At 40.4% G+C, this 22499-nt stretch overlaps 1 protein-coding gene across 2 annotated transcripts; it reads left to right on the forward strand.

Annotated features, from left to right (window-relative positions):
* Positions 1-6: 6 nt before the first annotated feature.
* Positions 7-21082, forward strand: coa8 (cytochrome c oxidase assembly factor 8). 2 transcript variants are annotated; one of them, XM_078562484.1, is made up of 5 exons: positions 7-409; positions 6541-6738; positions 15065-15128; positions 20057-20147; positions 20822-21082. In XM_078562484.1, the coding sequence occupies exons 1-5, from the start codon at positions 239-241 to the stop codon at positions 20919-20921; spliced, it is 624 nt and encodes a 207-aa protein (XP_078418610.1). In that variant the 5' UTR covers positions 7-238; the 3' UTR covers positions 20922-21082. The 2 variants fall into 2 exon arrangements, with proteins under 2 accessions (XP_078418610.1, XP_078418611.1); XM_078562485.1 differs by lacking the exon at positions 20822-21082 and adding an exon at positions 20374-20771 and having other exon boundaries at positions 58-409.
* The last annotated feature ends 1417 nt before the right edge of the window (positions 21083-22499 follow it).

The following is a 22499-nucleotide window of genomic DNA, read 5'->3' on the forward strand; positions in this document are numbered from 1 at the left end:
CACGACAGGAAGTGATGTCGTGAAGCAGAGTCATACGGACTCGAAACGTTAACTCTGTCTTTCTCTCCACAGGTGCTGTCAGACCTGCTGAGTGTGTCCAGCAATTTTTCTTTTTGTTTTTGTTTCAGATTTCCAGCATCTGCAGTATTTTGCTTTTATATTCGGAAGTGATGTCGGTTGCCTCACTGCCGTAAACTGTGACGGCCGGGACGCGGCAAAGGCTTTTTTCCGTTTAGCGATGCGCTGCAGTTCTCGGGTTGGGCTTCCATGCGTCGGAAAACTGTTGTGGGGAAGAGTGTTGCACAGTACTCGGGGAAAAGGAGCTGAAGCGGAGAAATGCGCAGTGTTGTCAGGAAGATGCTGTCAAATCTCGAATAGTGCCGCTGATCCAAGTGAAAATAGTGCCGAGGTAAATGAGAAACCTTCCCACCTCCAGTAATGTGAACTCCCTCCAGGTCGTTTGAAGTTTATTAGCCCCTGGGATCTGCTCCGTTCTACTTAAGATAGATCAAAATTGAATAAAATATTGTATCGCCTTTATATTTTCCTTCACAAACTGTGTTAATGTAGATTTAAGTTACTAACCCAAAGGTGTGTCAGATGCTGAGCAGCACTGCCAGAAGTGGACAGCATAGAAAAGTTTTCGTTACAGTATAGCTTCATTGGTTGGCAGATTCATACACACACTTCACCATCTCATGGTGTCACGTTAAATGCCGTAACTGTACCTTCCCTGTTCTGGATCGACCATAAGACATAGGAGCAGAAATTAGGCCATTCGGCCAATCGAGTCTGCTCTGCCATTCAATCATGGCTGATAAGTTTCTCAACCCCATTCTCCCGCCTTCGCCCCTTAACCTTTGATCCCCATACCAATCAAGAACCTTGATGCAGCAGCATAAAACATTTCGTACATGATGCCAGTGATAAAATGCAGCTTAATCCGTTTTGTTGATCAAAAATACTTCTTTGATCACTTTGATTTACAACGAATGTAAAGAATGACAAACTGCATCATAATTGCCATTTTATTGCGTGGCTTACCGTACTTGCGATGAAACAGTGCTCCTCCCTGTGTTTGCATTTAGTTGCCCTTGTGTACTATAAAATGTCCTTTTTGATTTACATACATTTATGCATAGTTTATCTGTGCAGCATACTTAAGAGCTTGCCCAACACCATGGGAGTGTTTTAATTCATTGACTGGATGTGGACATGGTTGGCAAGGCCAGCATCACTAATTGCATTTGAGAAGGTGGTGCTTTGCCACCTTCTTTGAACTGTTGTAATCGTGAGGTGAAGACCACAGTGGCGATAAGTAGAGAGTTCTAGGATTTTTGACCTGATGATACTGAAGGAATGGCAATACGGTTCCAAGTCAGGATGGTGTGTGACTTGGAGGGGAATTTGCAGGCGGTGTCTCACATACACTTGCTGCCCTTGTTTTCCTAGATGGTAGGGTTTGTGTGTTTGGGAGTGGTTGTCAAAGAAGCCTTGGAGAGTTACTGCAGTACATCTTGTAGATGGGAGGGAGTGAATGTTTAAGGTGGTGGATGGGATAGCAATCAAGCAGACTTCTTTCTCCTGGATGGTGTTGAACTTTTAGTGTTGTAGTGACATTCATCCTTGGAAGTGTAAAGTATTCTATCAAACTCCTGACTTATATCTTATAGATAGTAGCAAGACATTGGGGAGCCACTTTTGACCAGAAACTTAACTGGATTAGCTGCATACATATTGTGGCTACAAGGGCAGGTCAGAGGCTGGGTATTCCACAACAACTGACTTGCATCCTGACTCAAAAGTGACTCCCCAAGATGTTGACATTGGGAGATTCAATGATAATGTGACTGAATGTCAAGGGACAGTGGTTAAGCCTTTCTTTCTTGTTGGACATGATCATTGCCTTGCATTTGGATGAGACATTAAACTGAGGCCCCATCTGCCCCCTCATGTGATCCCATGACAAGAGAGGAGTTATCCCTGGTGTCCTGACTAATATTTATCCCTCAGTCAACGTTACTAAAACAGATTGCTGTTTGTGAGAGCTTATTGTGCACAAATTGGCTGCCCCATTTCCTATATTATGTAAGCGACTACACTTCAAAAGTACAGTCAACCCCCGTTGTTTGTGGGGGCTCAGTTCATGCGAAATCTTGTGATGGGTAAAATTTCAAACTGAACTTGAGCATGCACAGAGATGCCACATGCACAGTGCGCGCTTTCTACATGGGGAAGATGTTGGAAAGGTGAGAGTTCAACATTCTAAATTGCGGATGAGTGACGTTTTGGAGACATAAACTGCAATTTGGTGTACGTACACAATCGCGTGGGTAAACAAATTTGCGATAAAGGGGGTGGTGAATGATGGGAGTTGATTGTATTTCACTGGCCGTAAAGCTCTTTGGGACATCCTGAGGTCATGAAGAGTGCTGTGTAAATGCAAGTCTTTCTTTTTCCAGAAGATTCTTGAGGGGGCAGAAAGCAAATTTAACAGTTTGAATGATGAATTGGGCTTCAACATTTAGTTAGTTTGCCACATTGTTTTTAGTGGTAAATAGTGTTTACTATTTATTTGCAGACCATTGGACTTGCCTTGGTCTGAAGGAAGGAAATAGGACCTTATTAATATCTTAGCAAAGTTATTTTATTTGACTTTTTAAAAATTCCATGGGCTATGAAAGACTTGCAGTATTTAATGAATATCTCGCACCTGTCTTCACAAAGGAGGAAGATGCTATCCAGGCCATAGTGCAAGGGGAGGTAATTCAGACACTAGAAGGGTTTAAAATTGATGAGGGGATATTGGATAGGCTGTCTGTACTCGGAGTTCTATTCAGAGCTGTTAAGGTACCAGACCAGATGAGATGCATCTAAGGATACTGAGATAAGTGACAGTAGAAATTGCAGAGGCACTGGCCATAATTTTTCAGTCTCCTTTAAACTCAGGACTGATGCCACAAGATTGGAGAATTAGAAACATTGCACCCTTGTTGAACAGAGGCTGTAAAGATAAGCCCAGCAACTACAGGCCAGTCAGTTTAACTTCAGTGGTAGGGAAACTTCAAGAAACAATAGTTCAGGGCAAAATTAATAGTCATATGGACAAATGTGGGTTAATAAAGGAAAGTTAGCATGGATTCCTTAAGAGAAAGTCATGTTTAACTAACTTGCTGGAGTTTTTTTGAAGAGGTAGCAGAGGGGGTTAATGAGGGCAGTGCTGTTGATGTGGTGTACATGGACTTCCAAAAGGCATTTTGATACATGGCCATACAACAGACTTGTGAACAAAGCTCCAGCTCATGGAATAAAAGGGACAGTAGCAACATGGATACAAAAATTAGCTGAGTGATAGGAAACAGTTAATGTATGTTTTTCGGGCTGGAGGAAGGTTTGCAGTGGAGTTCCCCAGGGTCAGTCTTGGGACCCTTGCTTTCCCTGATATATATTAATAACCTAGACCTTGGTGTGCATGGCACCATTTCAAAATTTGTGAATGATTTTAAACTTGGAAGCATTGGGAACTGTGAGGAGGATAGTGTAGAACTTCAAAAGGACAGACAAGTTGGTGGAATGGGCAGACAGGTGACAGATGACGTTCAATATAGAGGAATGTGAAGTGATTTATTTTAGTAGGAATTCTAAATGGGATGCAGGAGCAGGTTGTCTATGTGCATAAATCATTGAAGGTGGCAGGACAGGTTGAGAGAGTGGTTAATAAAGCATATAGTATTGTAGGCTTTGTCAATGGGGATATGGAGTATGAGAGCAAGGAGGTTACGTTGAACTTGTTTAAGACACTGGTTTGGCCTCAACTGAAGTATCACATCCAGTTCTGGGCGCCACACTTCAAGAAGGATGCGAATGCGTTGAAGAGAGTGCAGAAAAGATTCACGAGAATGGTACCAGGAATGAACTTAGATTGAAGAAATTAGGACTGTTTTCCTCGGAGAAAAGAAGGCTGAGAGGAGATTTGATAAGAGGTATTCAAAATCATGAGGGGTTGGAATTGAGTAAATAGGGAGAAACTGTCCTGCCCACGAAAGGTTTGAGAAAGAGAATGGGACAGACTTGAAGTAATTGGCAAGAGAAGCAAAAGCGATATGAGAAAAAAACCTTTTCACTAAGCGAGTGGTTAAGGTTTGGAATGCACTGCCAGAGAGTGTGATGGAGGCAGGCTCAATCGAAGCATTCAAAAAGGAATTAGACTGTTCGCTGAAAAGGAAGAATGTGCAGGGTTACAGGGGGAAGGCGGGAAAATGGCACTGATGAATTGCTCATTCAGAGAACTGGTGCAGACATGATGGGTTCAATTCCTTCAATTCTGTAAAAATTGTGTGATTGTGCACTGACAGAGCACATGAAGTCATTAGTGTGACATATGGTGCTTAGTATAAAGTTGTTTAATGTGTCTTCTAACTGGTGGGTCAAGATGCCCTCACTTTTTCAGTTCTAATAAATTGCATTGTTTGCATTTTCTGAGTAATTAATATGCCTCCTGATAAGCACTGCTTGTTGTTTTCCCACCCATTTTATTCAGGCTAATTTGGTTTCAAGACAGTAAAACAAGAAAACTAGTAAAGTTAATTAGCAATATGGCATATTTGAGTAATATATGTGACTTCATTGTATTAACATTTGTGTGCAACAGAATCAATTTATATTTCTATATTTGCAGAGCCACTTTATTCAACTACTACACATTGTAATATTTTGATGTCTTAAAATTTATTCATAGATTGTACAGACTGCAACTTTACAGTTCAGCAGTCAAATTCTTATCTTTGCTTGGATGGAAGCCGTAACTTCTGAGCTCCCCAGCGTCAGATTTGGGGAGTGGGGGTGTCCCAGAGATGCGCTGGGGAATCCCCTTCAGAAGTTCCCAGGTAAGGTTTGCACGGCAATTGCCCAGAAATGCAAATTTCCTCTGGACAATTGCCCTGCACTGGGAACCATCTGAAAACATGATTTAAATTGCAAACTTTGGATGGTTCCGACTGGCTTACACCAATAATTACTCAGAAAAAGTTAGAAGGATTGAAATCACTTCTAACTTCTGGGCAACTATTGTACAGACCCAGACCGACCCTCCACAGGTCTGCCCCGTCCCCCACAGGACCCTCCACCCCTCCAGGGGTCTCTGTCCTACACACCCCACACCCACCCCCACGGGATTCCTCAACTCGCTCGGCACGACTCAACCCGAGACTCATTCTCCGAGACCTACCTGCCCCCTCCCCTGAGGCCCAATTGGACCCAAGACACACGCACATACGCACACGCACATACGCACACGCACATACATGCACGCACACACACACACACACATACGCACGCACACATACACACACACACGCATGCACGCACGCACACATACACACACACACACACACACACACACCCCCCCCCCCCCCCCCCCCCCTCGGGCGCTGTAAAAAAGGGGGGCGTGGTCTCCTTCACTTCAACTCTCCTGCACTTCGATGCTGGGCCTCGAGGGTGCGCTGCACTGCCTGGTTCTCGCCTGGCCTGAGTCAGAAGGTTGGGCGAGACAGATTCGGAAAAATATTCACGTGAGTAATCAGGCATGAGTGGCAATTTGACGCTGATTGCCGCTCCAAGGAAGTTACGACCCAAAATATAAACAGACCAGGTTGTTGAATGCAGTATTCCCAGTCTACACTCACCTCTCCTCCACTCCATGCATGGGTTGAACCAATGGGGTTGAACCAATCAACATTCAATCTTTATCTGATCATGTTCTGGCATGACCTGATCTCATTACAAATTAAGTACAATGAATATTTTTATATTTTTAAAACATGTTTTATTTTTATTTCATTTCTTTTCTATCTGGATGTGGTGCCTCCAAAGTGCTGCATCGGTTTGCTGTCACCACTTCAGGCTCAGCCCAAATTCACATGCCAGTTTAAGTTAAATACACTTGAAGCCTTCTAATTCAAATTTCAGTACATTGTTGTTGAATCTACCAGGCTATATTAAAATATATATTTTTTTGTCATACTACTACTCTGAAAGCATTGTTGGAGAGTTATTAGTAATTGCTAATATATTTAAGCTGTTCCAATTTCAACAAAAAAACACTAAATAATTGTCCATGACCTTGGCTTGTCTACACTCCATGAAAACTGTCACCATTCTGCTTCCACATGGCAAAGAAAAATCAATTCATCTGTGATCTTCCACAACAGTGTCACAAGAGCTCATTCTTACTGATTTCAGCTTGAATTTTTGCTTGGCAAAGTTCTTATATTCAGCATGGTGGAAAAGTTCTGGAGTTTATGCTATTGGTAAATACTTAGCTCTGTACACCTCCTATTCTTAACCTCTGGTATCCACATGTACCCACATATTCAAGTGTGTATTAAAGATCTGTCATTTTTCAGACAAACATTCATGAAATGTGTATTGTGGCTTCAATGGCTGTACAAATGTGGTCTTACAGTCTGAGCTGTTTTAATTCTGTAATTTTAAGAGAAATGCTAATTCTTTATTACCTAATCTGAACTAATTCTTTTTCAGATTTCAAATTTTCAGCCTCCTGCAGACTCGCACCGTGACTGGGTTGGCCCCCCAGATAGATTTTCAAACCTAAGACCTATAAAGTTTTATTCACTCAAGAATGAATCCAAACTGGAACAGCAGCTGAGGAAGTTAAGGATAGACACACAAAATTGGAATCAAAAATTTTGGTCCAACCAGAACATAACTTTCAACCAGGTGGGTTTTATGAGTTGTTTAAGCTTGCATTTATTAGAATGCTTTTAATGGCAAGAATTTCTGATTTTTTTAAGTCACAAGATGCAACCAGTCTTTCTTTGTATTATTTACATAGGACAGACGGCAATGAAACAGGCCATTCAGCTCAACCAGTCCGTGCTGGTGTTTATGTTCCACTCGAGCCTCCTCCTATCTTTCTCATCTAAAGCTAACATTATAATCTTCTATTCCTTTCTCTGTGCTGGGTTTCGGATCTTGCTGGTTTCTGGAGAAAAAATCAGAACCTTAATTCAATTCATAGGAGACACATGAAATCGTGATTAAGTTTCTTTTTATTAAAGTTTTTAAAAATTACATAATAATGAAAAAATAATGTTTGAAAAAAAAAATAAGGTAAGTAAGGCTAACTTGCGCGCTGTGCTAGATTCAAAGTACAGATTGGGCGGATTGGGTCATGTGGGATCAACGGTTGCTTGGAGCGTGGGAAAAAGACTGGTGCGCAAAAACAATAACTAGTCTGGTGTGCCAATGCAGCACACATCCAATTTTGGATAGCCAGATTTGAGACACTGTACCACTTCTACCTCACATTTATCTGTGCTGAAATTAATTTTCTCGCGCTCGCTCTCTCTCTCTCGGGTGCTCTCTCTCTTGGGCACTCTCTCTCTCGCGCTCTCTTGGGGGGTATCCGAAAGATAATGCTGGGGATTCCATCATGGAGGTTCCCAGGTAAGGATTTGCATGGCAATTGTCCAGAAGTGCACACTTCCTCTGGACTATTGTTCTGCACTAGGAACCATCCAAAAATGCGATTTAAATCGCAAATTTTGGATAGTTCCGCCACGGTTACATCAATGGTTATCCAGAAAAGGTTAGAAGAATTAAAACCTCTTCCACCTTCTGGGTAATTAATGTAAACACCCAGACCAACTGCCATGGGACTTCCCCCACTCCACCGACCGCCCCCCACAAGGTTTCCCCCCACACCCCTTACCTCCAACATCCCCCGACTTTCAACCCCACCACGTCCCCTAACCTCTGACCTCCCTCCTCCTACCTGATGTCTGGTCTGACCCCCCCACCGGTGATACAACACCCCTGACATCTGATCCCTCCCCCCCGACATTCAAAATCCTGATTTCCTACCTTCCCACTTGCTCCTCTCCAACCCTGACCTTCCCATCCACCACCCCAACCCTCCCAAACACCCACCCGCGCGCACCCCCCCTCCCAGCCATGCTGACCCGCATGCGGCCTCCGCCGCCCTGACCCTCCCACCCACCACACCATCGACCCTCCCACCCAGCCAACCCTTACCCTCCCACCCGGCCGCGACCCCCACCTACCCAAACTTCCCCCGCCCACCACCCCCCACTGCCCCAAACCTCCCAGCCGACCACCCCACCCGCCGCCCCGAATCTCCTGCGCTCCCAACCCCACCAGACCTCTGACCCACCTCACTTGACCCCTAACCTCTGACCCTCTCACCCACATGCCCGACCTCCAACAATCCCCACCCACACACCGGACCTCTGACCCTCCCACCCCCACCACACCTACCCCTGACCTTCCCCGACCAACCCCCCCCCCCCCCCCCCCAAAAAAAAAAATCCCAGATCTCCAATAACCCCGACCTCCAAACCCCCCCACACCCAACCTCCGGCCCCCTCACCCCCGACCCTCCCCCAATCCCCCAACATCCGACTGCCCCCAACTTCCAAACACCCCCTCCAAATCCTCTCCACTTACCTTAGACACTTAACTTCTCCCTGGCCTGTCAGTCTCACTGGCCCTTTAAATTTACATGCTTTACGGTAGCTAGTGCCGTAAAAAAGAGGGCCTGGCTTCCTTGCATCTGCCGGAGGTGCACTTTGCTGGAGCCTGTGAGGAGTCTTTCAATGCAGGCCACCAAACAGCTCCGGAGATCAGAAGGGACAGTGTAATTTTCAAGGTCAGGAAAGTATGTATTTATTTCTTCTAACTCCTGCGGGCCATCTCTTTCCGATGCTAGTTGGAAGTTACGGCCCCGTGTTTCTTGCTTCTAGATATTGCCCACTCTCCTTTAGTAGGGATTCCATTATTTTTTTCTGCCACCGATGTTAAGCTGACTGGTTGATAATTCCCTAGGCACGTTCTGTCCACCGTCTTAAATAGAATAATTACGTTAGCTATCTGTCAGTCCTCTGGCACTACACCTTTTTCTAACAAATTATTAAATATGTGTAGAAATGCCTCTGCTACCTCTTCCCTCGATTCTTTTTAAATACGTGGATGCAATCCAACCGGACCAGGAATTTTATCCTCTTTGTTTAGTTTATTCAGTGAATCCTTTCTTTTGTTTCAAATGCACTTATATCATTGTTCTTTTCATCATTCAATATCATGTCTGCATGTTATCCTGTTTATCCCTCAATGGTCCAATTCCCATCATAGCCTTTTTTGTTATTGATGTGCCTGTAAAATATTTTACTATTTTATTTTATATTCCTTGATATTAATAGTAACCTATGATCTGAGAAATCAGCATAGATTAGTCAAACCACAAAAAGTTAGAACATAGGAACAAAGGTATTAAGAGCAGGAATAGGTCTTTTGGCCCTTCAAGCCTGCTCCGCCATTCAATAAGATCATCTCTGGTCTGATTGTGGTCTCAACTCGCTTTCCTGTCTGCCCCCCACCTCCCACCCTCCCCCAATAACTCTTGACTCCCCGGTCTGTCAAAAATTTGACTCAGCCTTGAATAAGTTCAATGACCCAGCTTTCACTGTCTTTGGGGGAAAGAGAATTCCACAAGCGTATGACCCTCTGAGAGAAAACAAAAATCTCTTCATCTCCATCTTAAAAGGGAGACCTCTTATTTTTAAACTCTGTACTCTAGTTCTAGTCTCTCTCATGAGAAGAGACATCCTCCTGGAATCCACCCTATCAAATCCCCTCAAGATCTTGTATATTTCAATAAGATCACCCTTCATTATTCTAAACTCTATTGGGCATCGTGTGCTCAATTTAGTATTATAAGGAGCAAAGGATTTGATCAGCTCAGGTAGAACTTGCAATTGTTCTACTTATAAAATAACATTTTTAGAATATTTTTATAATTTTTAGCAATGAAGTATAAAGAACTTAAAAAGAAAAAATTGAAGTAAAGTTGATCAGCATGCTTCTGTATGTTTTGTCAACGAATTGTATATAATTTAAGAGGGGACCCAGCATGGGAATTTGGGCCATGCCAGAGTAGCCATGAAGAAAAGCCATTGAAGGTTGTCGTTATGTTTATATCCTTACACACTTTCCTTGGAGGATAGTGCAAAGTGGTGGAAGAATTCACATGGACATCTTTATATCAGCTGATTTGGGAATGGTGGATGGGGAGAGGGGTTTGTTGTCTCCCACAATTCACACACAACCACTGGGAATATCCTGCTGGATGTCAACCCAGAATTCAGAGCAGGTGCTCTGATTTCTTACGTTTGTATTTCCACTTGCCGTTTGAACCCTGCACCTTGTTACTAGGAGGCCGTATGCTACCACTAAGTCAGGTTTGCTCTGCCATTGGAGATAATTTAATTGTGACAAATAAATTAATATTATTGTAGGTTTCAGCCCAGAGGAGATGCAATTGGAGTCTGAAAAGCTACTTGAAATTGGGGTAGTTGTATTGGGTAATCCATTCACTCTCCGGGTACACCAGTTACAGCTTAGGGACGTGTTAGATTGCACTCAAATAAACTGACGTTCTCTTCTAATTTGTTTGCCCTTAATATTTTTTTAAAATGTAGATTTTGCATTGTGAACTACAGCACCAAATATTTGGTAAATAATCATTCTTACATTAGGAATATCTGAAGCTATACTCACCATACGCAGAACTACCTAATTAATTTCTAATATTAAAAATCTTTTGACTGCAAACACATTTCTGGTCATACTTACTTCCTGTGTCATTATTTTGTCTCACAATGTGACACTAATACTTAACTATATTGAATGGGTAATGCTATAAAATTTCATTTGTCACTCCATTCTTTCGACTATAGGTGGCACTGCCAACTTTCTTTCACATTCCTATTTCTGTTTGTTGACCTGAGCTGTTTTCTGCACTACAACAAAGTTAAAGTTATTTTAAAATAGTTACAGGCTGATCTAAAATAATGCATTTACAATATATTTATGGTCATATGTTTTGATGCCCCACATTCCTCAATTCCTGATATTTCAGCAATGCACATAATTAACTAACATGTTGCCATCGCAGTTGCTGCATAACACAAACTAGGAAAGAATTTTAAGTCTTAGAACCTGTAAATTGATATGATTCTGTTTAATCTTGTCTCAATTTTGCCATGTTCTTCCAATGTAGATAAATAATTATTGTGCCACTATTGCAGTCCATTAAAAAAGATGAAGGAAGAACTTGAACTATTAAAACTTGAAAATTGAATTTATTATTTTGTTCTGATAAGAATTTAATGACTTACTTCCCAATATTGACACCACCCTAATAGTTGCTGGTACAGCATAAAAAATTAGAAATTTTAATTTGGGAACCTGTAAATGTGTTTTACTCTGTCCGCTTCTGTGGGAATTCTATTTTTTTCTGCCTCATGACATCGCAATATTCTCTTTCCATGCAGAATTAAATAATTAAGTTGCATGTACACAGGTACACAGCATAGAGATATGCTTTGAACAATCAATTGCAAAAACCACATTTAATGAATGCAGACCAGGTATTTTTTAGGAAGTTATAAACCAGTACTACCAGATCTGGGATGCTGGGACCCTCCCCTTCACCTTACTGACAAAAATTAATGTACCAATGACCCAAATCTTGTTATTTCGTCTCCCCTCTTCTAAGTATAGCAATCCACTTCTATGCTACCAAAACCAAAGAACAGCCCCAGCGCAAGTAATTCCACTGCACACACTGCACCTAGGATTCCTTGGGATAGAGTCGCCGAGAGGGCACAGGGAAATACACAAGGCGTGTGCGCAAGTTGGGGGCAGGGGTGGGGGTGGGGGTTGATATAATTAGGTAAGTGACCCAGTTCAGACAGTTTTTTATGGCAATGAGAAAATCTGATAAAAGAGCTGGGCACCTGGGTCTGTGCAGTTCTTTCCACTGACCCCAGAGGAAGAGACACGATTAGCAGGTTTGCAATCTTTGTACCAATAGTAAATACCACTGCACAATAAGACTGTATTTGCATTACACTGACAGAAGTGGAGCTTAAGTTTATTTCAATATATTTTTCACTTTTTCCTCAGTGTTTTGTTCTCAACTTTCCCTGGCTGCTCCCAATAAATACCCCCCTGCACTGCCATCACCTTAGCTTAGATAGAAAAGACTATTGATTGGACTGGACCAATTCCCACAGCTGTTTGCATTTGCCTTGGCTGGCAGCTTTTTCAAATCAGTCTGTCAGTATACATGACTAGCTTGATGTCCCATGTTCTGGGAAAAGCCTATATTTTCTTTTGTGTGATGTCCCTTTAAGAACAAAGTGGGCTGGGGAGTATATTGAAAAATAGTTAATTGGTTTCCTGATTATGACATCATTAGGTTCCAAGAAATGCCCAGGTGACCTGGGGTTGCCATGGGGATGAACAGCTAAGAAGCAAAGTGTAAATAGAAAGATGATTGCAGTGGGTTAAGCCTTTTTTCTGTTTAACAGTTTAGAATTTGTGCAAAGAGAAAACAAACATGGCTCTTTCTGAATGGAACAGTTTTCTGTTTGGTAATCTTCAGACAGATACTGGTGTTAAATCATGCCTCTGAGAATAGAGCAGAGACTGTTATGGTTTGTGTTATACAGTTAGAAAGGACAGAACACTGATGACAGGAAGAACAAGGGATTGAGTGTGGACAATAACCATTGCTGCTGTTAAAGCAGTGCCAGGACCCACCAGACGGTTTAAAGTAAATAAGGTTTTTAACATGTTTAAGCTTCATTTAAAATTAAATTAAAATGTAAATTTTACCAGTTTAATGTGATCCATGCCTTTGCTTTTCCTTGCTGAGTTTTCCAATGTCCAACATATATTTGGACACTTTAAGCTGCACCCAGGCATCTGAGTGATCAGTTGTTAACCAGCTCCAAGAGGGACAGAGGACTGACTTCATGTGTTCACAGAGGTATGTGAATCCAAATGTTGAAAACATTGCAAATGCAATTTTCTTCAAACAATTAAATTTCCATGGCAGGGACGGTCAGCTCATCACAACAGAGGCCTCACAATCACTCACCGTAGCTTAACGTGCACTCTGCAGATCTCTAAACTTTGCCCATAATTCCACTTCGTCAAGAAAGGTTTTCTTGTGCTTCATTTGAAAATCTCGTTGAACACTTGATGTGTGACAAACAACACTTTCAAACAGAAAGCACAGACCTTCTTTTGAATAAATCGAAATTTATCTGTCCAAGAAGGCTGAAATGAACGGACATCTAACTTTGCTTTTTTAGGAGCTGGCATTTTGTCAAATGTACCCCTCAATTTACAGTGAAAAAAAATTATGATAGACAATGTCAAACACGCACTGTTCCACGTTACGTGATACTTATATAAGCAGCAAACTGGGACTTAAAAATATCCCAGTAATGAACAGAACACAAGCATTTACTATTTAAATTCTATACATTTTGGAACAATGTAACATACCTCCTTGGGATAAGGAAATTACAAAATATTAGATTTAGAACTTTTTGTGCCGTTAATTGGACCAGCAGTGAGTGCCACTCAAAATCAGGCATGATTTTTGTCAACCCCTGTTCTAGGATTTTGCCTCAGCAAATGTATACAGATAGTCAGTGAAATATTTTCCACAGAAGCTAAATGCTTTGCACCATTGCTAAACCTGGAGTATAAATCGAATGTGAAGCTATCTTATACTCCAATGTTCACAGTAATTACACAGTCCATGTGAACCACTAGGTGACCTGTGGTCAGACACAGCATTCTGAAACCAAGCGGCAGATGCCACTCCAAACAGGTGCTATGGATTGCTCCTCAACTCCCCAGATGCTTGTCACACTGTGAGCCAACCAGTCTCACTGAACTCCATCTTTAACACAAGGATTTCCAATCTCCAATCTTTAAGAACTCGCTTTGGAATCTTCTCCCAAAGTGACGCTTTCTCTCAGGCGCCTTCTGCAAAGGTCCACCTTCAAGGTTTCAAACTCTCCTTCCAATGATCCTTTCTCCTGGATCGCTACATGCATTCAAGCTTTCTTCCATGCACGCTCTCTCAAATGGCCAGCTACGCCAACAGTACACCACTGCTTCACATGCCCATAGTAAAGAGTTACAGACTTTCAGCTATCTCTTTGGACCTTCTGTTTTCTCACTTTATATCTGCTTCCTGCAGCTTTCTTCTCTTTAAGCCTGAAGCTTGGAGCATTCCTCTCTGCTCCTTATTTTCACTTCCACAGAACAGGACCTTTTCCGGACTCCTGTTCTTCCTTTGACTAGAAGGTCTTCTTGGGACCCCTCCTTTCTGTCTCATTCCTTGGCTTTGGGACCTTTCGGTTGTTTTGGGAAATCTACTCTCTCTGCAGTTCCCTCTCCCAGTAGACTACTGACAACTTGGCATCTCCCTTGAGATCCAGAACTCACTTGACATCACTGTTAATTTAACTTTACAGTAACTCTTCTAAGATTCTTAGACTTATACTAGCAGACTGCTGTGGGAAATGTCAGCTAGAGAGAGACTTAAACTGCTCCCTTCAATTTGCAGCATAATGACCAACTGAACTTAAACTGCTTTTGGTTTCTGTGTCTGTGGGTGGGTCCTCCCTCTCTGGACCCCATGTTGCTAGGCAATGGCACAGTTTTTTTTCTACTTTTGTTGGCTTTAACTCTCCTTCAACAGTCATAGAAAACTCATTAGAAATGCAGGTACACAAACAGAGCTTTAGACTTGCTGCCTCCACTCAAATGAAACTAGATCCCAGGTTTCACCTTTTAACCCACAAATAGAAAAAAATTGAACTTAAACTTAAAGATATACTTTATTCCTAACACACACAAATGCAAATATAACTTACTTAAACCATCTCTATTTCCTAATAGTTTTCCCTAGTTGTAGACTTTTTCAGGCTCGTGTTTTGACTCATACCTAGAATCTTTGTCAAATTTTTAAAAACGTGCACTAAAAATAAGACTGCACAGGGGAAGATTCCTCAGCCTTTGATACTAAATATTTTCCTTCCGATCTGCAAATAATGTTGAAGAACGTCACTGTTAAATTCAAAATTGGATAGATTTGTAAAAGCTTTAGGTTGTATGTCTGCCTGCTTTTTGTAAAATGTTATTCATTACTTGCCAGGAGAAAGAGAAGTTCATACACTCCCTCTTAAAGGCAAAAGGAATAGGATTAAGAGATGAGGAAGGTGAGTAAACTGTATTCTATTTTTGTATTTCAGTTAGGTACCTATAAAGGTTTTTTCGATTCGTGGTCCAATTGTAAAAGACATTTTCTCTAAAATATATAAATGAGGTTGTTTAGAAATTCTTCTTGGAATGTTATGGATGTTTTATCATATTTTGGAATTGATTGGTAGGGAAGTATGAACCACTGAGTTTTCTGCATGTCTTAAAATTATCCCTGGTTACCATGTTATGTTTTAAAACTGCGTTGGAGGAACTCCAACCTTATGTAGAACATCCACTGTGAGGGGAGAGGGTGTGCATAGAACTTACTGATATCAGTATTGCTGAAAAAAGAGAGATGCTGTCAAAGCTTTTCGTCTTGCACTCATCAGGACAGACGCAAGAATGCCAAATTTCAAAGGTAACAACAGTTTATATTGCATGAGAAAACGGTGCTAATTAGTTAGCACCAATTAGCTAACCAATTAGTTCTGATTGGCTGAGACATTGCAATGGTGAATGCACCAGAGAGCTATTGTCCTCCATGCTTTTGTTTATTCAAAAAATGTGCAATGTCTGAACATATTCCTTTTGCCTGCAGGGAACAGGTACCTGCAAATGAATATAAGTAGCTTCCAGCAAGCGTAAGTGAGCTACATTGCAAGCCCGACTAATAATCTTAAATTGGTTGTTGGTGTAATTAGCACACTCGGGGTTGTTCAGAAAATGCTGCCTAATCATGGAATCACATCTAACGTTAAACATTATGTTCTGAATTTTGCAAGCATGGATTGGTTGAGTATGGTCAATACTCTGCCTAATGCGAACAGCCCAAGGGATGTGCTGTTTGATACGATCTGCCAGTTGATGGGACCTGCGGCCTATGTACCTGGCATCATACCGGCACTGAAATTCATGTACCACATTAATCATTTGTGTGGTAGGCAGAATGTCTTTTTGGCTTGATGGTAGCATCCTGTTAGTGGAAAATGCCACACATGTTGCCACTGCATAGTAGCAGCTTGCTCAAACTGTTGAGAAATTTTATCCTTCCGGGGTAACTTTGAGGTAGACTGGGCACTTTTCAGGTCTGAAAGTGGCGGCCTTTGGCCCATTCGTGAGTACGTGCAATACACAGTGAGCAATGATCTGTGGATATGCAGGTTGTGTGTAGCCTTCACGAAAGTGAAGGAATCCTTCATCGAGTATATGGAATACTCACTCAGAACCGGTTGTAGTAACTCGCTCAACCATTTGGCCAATTTATGTTAAGCAGAACCAGTCATAGATAAGATGGGGCATAATGGGACATCACTTTTGTGTGTCTTGGGCAGCCCCGTACATATATGGACATAGTGAACCATGAGGACGAATCCTATAATATACACCACAAGGCAGCTCATTACTCTCACACAAGTCTAACAAAAGTTTTTGTAACTTGCTTTCGAACAGGGCTATGAGGTCGTACTTGGTGGTGGATCCAAAGAATATGAATTTTGATGTGTTATTAAGAACAGTGTGCATTTTGTCAATATAGTTGTGCTTTTTAAGGATGAGTATTCCAGTTCCTTTGCCCAGCTCTCAAATATGTATGCCTAGGTTGGCCTTGAGACTTTGCAATGTCACCAGACATTCACGCTGCATGTGAAAATGCAGCATGACAGCAATGCCTTGTCTATGTGCCTATTTGACATTGTGAGCCTATTCAGTAATGTGTTGCTTAAGGAAGCCATAGACATTTGAGCTGCGTCACTATAATATGGCAATCTAGATGCATTGCCAACTTATGAATTTAGCAACTTGCGCAGTTGAATTCAATTTTAATGACAATGTGTATGCCCAAATAGATTGTGTTGCCATGAAATCCCATGTAGGGCCAGCTCTCCCCAACATTTTCATTGGTTTTCACGAGAAATGTGTTTTTGATGGAATGCCCCCTCACTACCTACCCTTGCATATTTCTGATACATAGATGATTTGTTTGCTATATTTGAATCTGCAGCTGCTTATAAGAATTTCCTGACACACCTTAATGCTCTCCATCCATGCTCAAATTCACCTTTGAAATGGAGCAGTCTAATGAGCTCCATTTCCTCAACATGCTAGTTGAGAAATCCACTAATGGGTTGTCTGCTACTCTTTACCACAAGCCTACCTTCACTGGTCAGCATACGCGTTTGAATTCCTACAGCTTCATGCACTACAAGATCGGCCTTATCGGCAATCTTGTAAATAGGGCCTGAGCTGTTTGCTCTTCATGAAAGCTTGATGCTAAAAAGGGTGCATTAAAGCTATCCTGAGTAATGCAGTATATGAATTTCAGTGCCGGTGTAATGCCAGGTAGGTAGGCCATACATCCCAACGACTGGCGGATCGTATCAAACAATATGTCCCATTGGCTGTTCGCGATGGACAGAGTACTGACTACTCAACCAACCTATGCTTGCAAAGCTCAGAATATAATGTCTAACATTAGATGTGACTCCATGATTGGGCAGCATTTCCTGAACAACCCTGAGTGTTCTAGCTCACTTACACATGCTGGAAGCTACCTATATTCATATGCAGGGACCTGCCCTCTGTGGGCAAAAAGAATATGTCCAGTCACAGTCCAGCTCTGAAGAGGAGTCACACGGACTTGAAATGTTGGCTCTGTTTCTCTCTCCACAGATGCTGCCAGACCTGCTGAGTTTTTCCAGCATTTTTTGTTTTTATGTCCAGTCACAGCATCTTTTTTGAATAAACAAAAGCATGGGCACAATAGCTCCTGGGTGCATTCGCCATGGCAACGTCTCAATCAATCAGAGCCAACTTGTCAACCAATAAGCACCACTTTTCTCATGCAGTATAAGTTATTGTTCCCTTTGAAATTTTGATATTCGTGCACCTGTCCTGATGAGTACAAAATGAAAAATTGACAGCATGTCTCTCTTTTCAGCAATACTCGAGTTCTGTACTACCAAGTGACTATTAATAATATCAGTGAAGGTAAAGTACTGTACATGGCTGGATTAACTGACTGATGGATAAAGAATCCATAGCTATGTCTTATCACATTTGTAAACGTCCATATTTTTCAGTCACATTCAGATTATTTGAATTGATGCAGATTGTTAAGTTGTAAACCCAGTTCATGCATTTCTGGCGTAAAAATTGGAACCTAACCTGGGCTGTAACAACCCTTATTGGATAATATGTAGGGGACTAATACCTGATCTGCAACATTGTGGTATTGCAAAGGTTGGACTGTGACATGAAGTAACTCACTTTGCTTGTCCATGTGCTTTTGGACTGCAGTAACTCCGATACCAAGAATTTGTTTTGCTGTCTGGCAACAGGCAGTAACTTTGCACAACATTGAAACATTGGCCATTCACCTCAGTTTAAAAAAAATCTATTTTTCAAATTTTATATTATACCCTGCTTCCTCTTTGGGGTTCCCACTGGCCGTCTGCTCTGCAAATCTTTTTCAAGTGATATTTTGTAGCTGACCACTAGGAGGTGTGAAAGAGTGTCCTTGGGTGCTCTTCAGTGATTTTTTTCTGTGCTTCCTCTCTGTGGATTAATGTTGTGTCTCTACTCAGCACTTGTGATATTAGCACATCAGTTGGGAATTCCAGACACCAATAACTATTTTATCATCAATGGTATAATATATTGGAGCTCCAGGGCACAAAGAACTGAAATTAATTACTTTTTTAAGACGAATCTATGGGGACGAAGTAAAGTATAGCATTTAAATTGAATTTGTCAAACACTAGAAATATTTTTCATCAAGCTTAAAATTTTAAATACATGAGATTTAGCAGTTATATTATAATCCTTTTCACATTGTGACACTTCAGTCAAGTATAAATTTAACTAAGTATAAGTTTTACAGAGCAGACAACTGTTTAATTTTCCAGCAATGTGATGAATTTAAGTCTCTAATTTGCATTGTGTTGCACCAGAGTGGTAGAACATGGGGTCAGAAATTGGGCCACAAGGTGTCATTCTGTGTCATGTCTGTGCCAGCTGTGCAGCTGAATCTATTTACTCTCATCTCTTTCCTCTGCCCTTTCCTCATATTCATATATATCCACACATGAATATATACAAATATATATACTCTTTTTAAAAATAATTGTGTAGCCGTTTCTGACTCAATTACTTACAGTGACGCAGTGTATATTCTAATAAACCTGTCTCAAAACATTTCTTCTGACCTCCTTTTGTTCTTTTTTAGTGATTATCCTAATTCTGGTTCATGTTCACAATTTTCCATTATGTGAGATGCTGATGTGCGCTTGGGAATACTAGTTCATGTTCCAGAAGGAAGAAATTAAAATGTGGGAAAATCAACCAGGCCATGTTGATATACTTATGGTATTAGGAAAAGTCTGAATCCTAGTTAGCTACACACCAATTTGGAACGAGATTTATATAAATTTATTTTTTTTTTACAAAAATCTAAATCTTCCTGTAAAACTGAAATATGCAGTTAAAAGATTCCCCTAAATGCAAGGTCACCACAGAATTTGGTAATCTTTAAAATAAAATTCAATTAATAACAAAAATAAGAGAATGCTTATCCTTCTTCATAATTAGTAATGTGAGAAGAAAATTGTAAGAACTCAGCAGCTTTGAAATGTGACTGCTGAGAATATGATTTTAATTAATTGATTAATTAGAGAAAAATTGCTAATTTGCTATTTTTATTTGGAAAAAAAAGTGTCCTGATACCTAAAAGTGGAATAGTGTGAATTGAATCAGTTTATCTTCTTGTATGTATTTGCTTGTGTTTAATAAAATGACCAGCTAAGAATAAAAAACTAGTTTGCAGTTCTGCTTCTAGTTGCTAAATGTCTCCTTTTTACTCATCAAGGTAATTAAGTTTCATAGCTTACCACAAAACCTTATATAACCTACACAGTACTTATGATTTTAATCGGTCATTTTAAATTTTCAGGGAGAAAAAACACACTGAGTGCAGAAGAGATGGCTGAATTTTATAAGGAGTTCCTTGATATAAATTACAAAAAGCATGTGAACTACAATAAGTAAGTAAATTTACTGATTAATTTTTAAGTAGTGTAAACAATGTAAATGCTGGATTGAGTTTATGAAGAGGACTAAGAATAAATTGGCAGTGTAATAGACTATTAAAAAGTAATTTATTCCAGGACATAAGGAATAAGGCTGCTGTAATCAATCATTTAGTGATTATAGCTGTGTACATATAGTGATTAAGAATAAATAAATAACCCATTGCTTCACAATCTACAGGTACCCCATCAATACTGAGACCTGCTCCATAAATCTGACAGCCTTAAGCATGTTGCTTAAGTAGAGCATTTCCATCGTATTGTAATATTGCATTCTTGAGTGAAGGATAAAACTGACCAGGAATTGTAAAGAAGCCCATTTCTTCTTCTGTCCATGTGCCCCACCTAAAGTAAATTGTGATGAGGTGAACAATAGCCATATGAAAATAAACAGAGGTCAATAAAAATAGATTTAAAGTTTGTGATTCTGTTCAAAGTTCATTTTAACCTCACCATAATTGTGATGTTATTATTGTTGCCAGATTATAAGTAAAAATATTTGTGTGCTACAAGGCAGAAAGGATTGCTCAAAATTGAATTATTTCAAAGTTTTCTGTCTAAGTGTAACTTTGTAACATAGTGAATGTTGTTAAATGAGTAAGTCATTTTTTCCATATTCCTTTGATTAGGGAATGGTACAAGCGTAATTTTACTATCACGTGGTTAATGGGTCGAGCAGTGCTGCAGAGTGCCTGGAGAAAACTGAGATGGAGGAAGGAAGTCAGATGATGAAGATCCTGTTCTGTGAAAAGTCTAATTGAACTTAAACGCTTGAAGTTGGAATTTAACTTTGCTATGATGCTATTTAAATTTAGGTGTAACTTTAGCATCCCACAGTAAATGAATCCTAAAATATACACAATTGTTATTAAAGTATAATGTATTTTCTGTGTTTGACTTATGTATATATTTTTATTACAATCCTTGTATTTGTTCAGCTTCTAATAGTATAAGTGATCACATAAGTTTAACGAGTGGGAACCCTTAAATTAATTGCACAGTAACCAGATATTCTTCTTTATTGAAAAATGGGACAAAACCAGTTTTCTGCCATGTTATAATCTCAGTAGAGACCAGTAATTTATCTTAAAAAAAATCCCAGTTATTTACTAAAAGAATGAAGCCACCAGATTCCACAGTTTAAAACACAAGAATTTTTACTATATAATAGTCAAACAAAGCAAATGCTAAATACTATTTTAGCTAACCACCCATACTCTCATACCCAGAAGCAACATGAGTTAAACATGAATTAACAGGCAAATTGTGGTTGATTATAAATGATAAATTACACATTAAATGGCAGGTACAACTAAGGCAGACCTTCCGAATTGGCTCAGCATATAGGTCACCAATCTAAATCACAAAAGTCCTTCAAAGAATTTCAACTCCTCTGTAAGAGCTAGTCTGATCCCCAGCCAACAGCAGTGCACAATCAACCTGAGTTCCACGAGCATGGTCTCCACCAAAATTGGCACATGTCTGCAGAGCCTCCACAACTTGGTCTGAATGTTGTAGATTCACTAACGTTATCTCCAAGTAAAAGAAGCAGCTGCAGCAACTGTACCCTTTGCTTATTCTCAGTTTCTGGATCTAGTCTCTGTTTTCTTCAGCCTGCCTATATGATGCCGCTGGAATCATCATCTACTACAGAGCTTGGATTGATCTGTGTTCTTGTTATATGTCTATTTTATGTATATCTATGTTCCTTCTATATGCTTTCAACCAGATCCGTAGAGGTTTTGGTTTCCAACCTCGGTTTCAGTCGTTGTTTCCTTAGAAACTGGGAGGCCCAGTTTTCTTTTCGATTTTCTTTTTCGGTTTCCCTTTTCAATTAGGGTGTCTCAAAAAATACAGGCTTTGAAACTATGAATTCCATCACAGCCATGATTTGCAATTGATTGTGTGAATATATCTTTAAACTTGAGAATTCTGACAATTTGATTTCATCTGAGAGTCTTGGGGGAGGGACATCCCCCCCCCAATTTTTCACAAAGACAGAATGAGTTTGGATTTGTATAGCATCTTTCACATTCTGGATGTAGCAAAGCACTTTACAGGAAATTGATTACTTTTGAAGTGTAGCTACTGTTATGTAGACAAACTTGGCAGTCAATCCTGAAACGATATAGCCATGGTTGTTACTGCTCCTACATCCAAATTAGCATCTGCTGCATTAGAAAGCATCACAACTTGCATCTCCAAAAGTTCTCCTTTTTCTGGAATCCTCTTTAACAATGTGTATATTCTGTGGAACACTGAAGAGGGAGTGTATCACTGTGCATTGAACAAGGTTCCTTGCTGTCT

Source organism: Cetorhinus maximus, chromosome 18, assembly GCF_964194155.1.
Source record: "Cetorhinus maximus chromosome 18, sCetMax3.hap1.1, whole genome shotgun sequence".
NCBI classification, from domain to species: domain Eukaryota; kingdom Metazoa; phylum Chordata; class Chondrichthyes; order Lamniformes; family Cetorhinidae; genus Cetorhinus; species Cetorhinus maximus.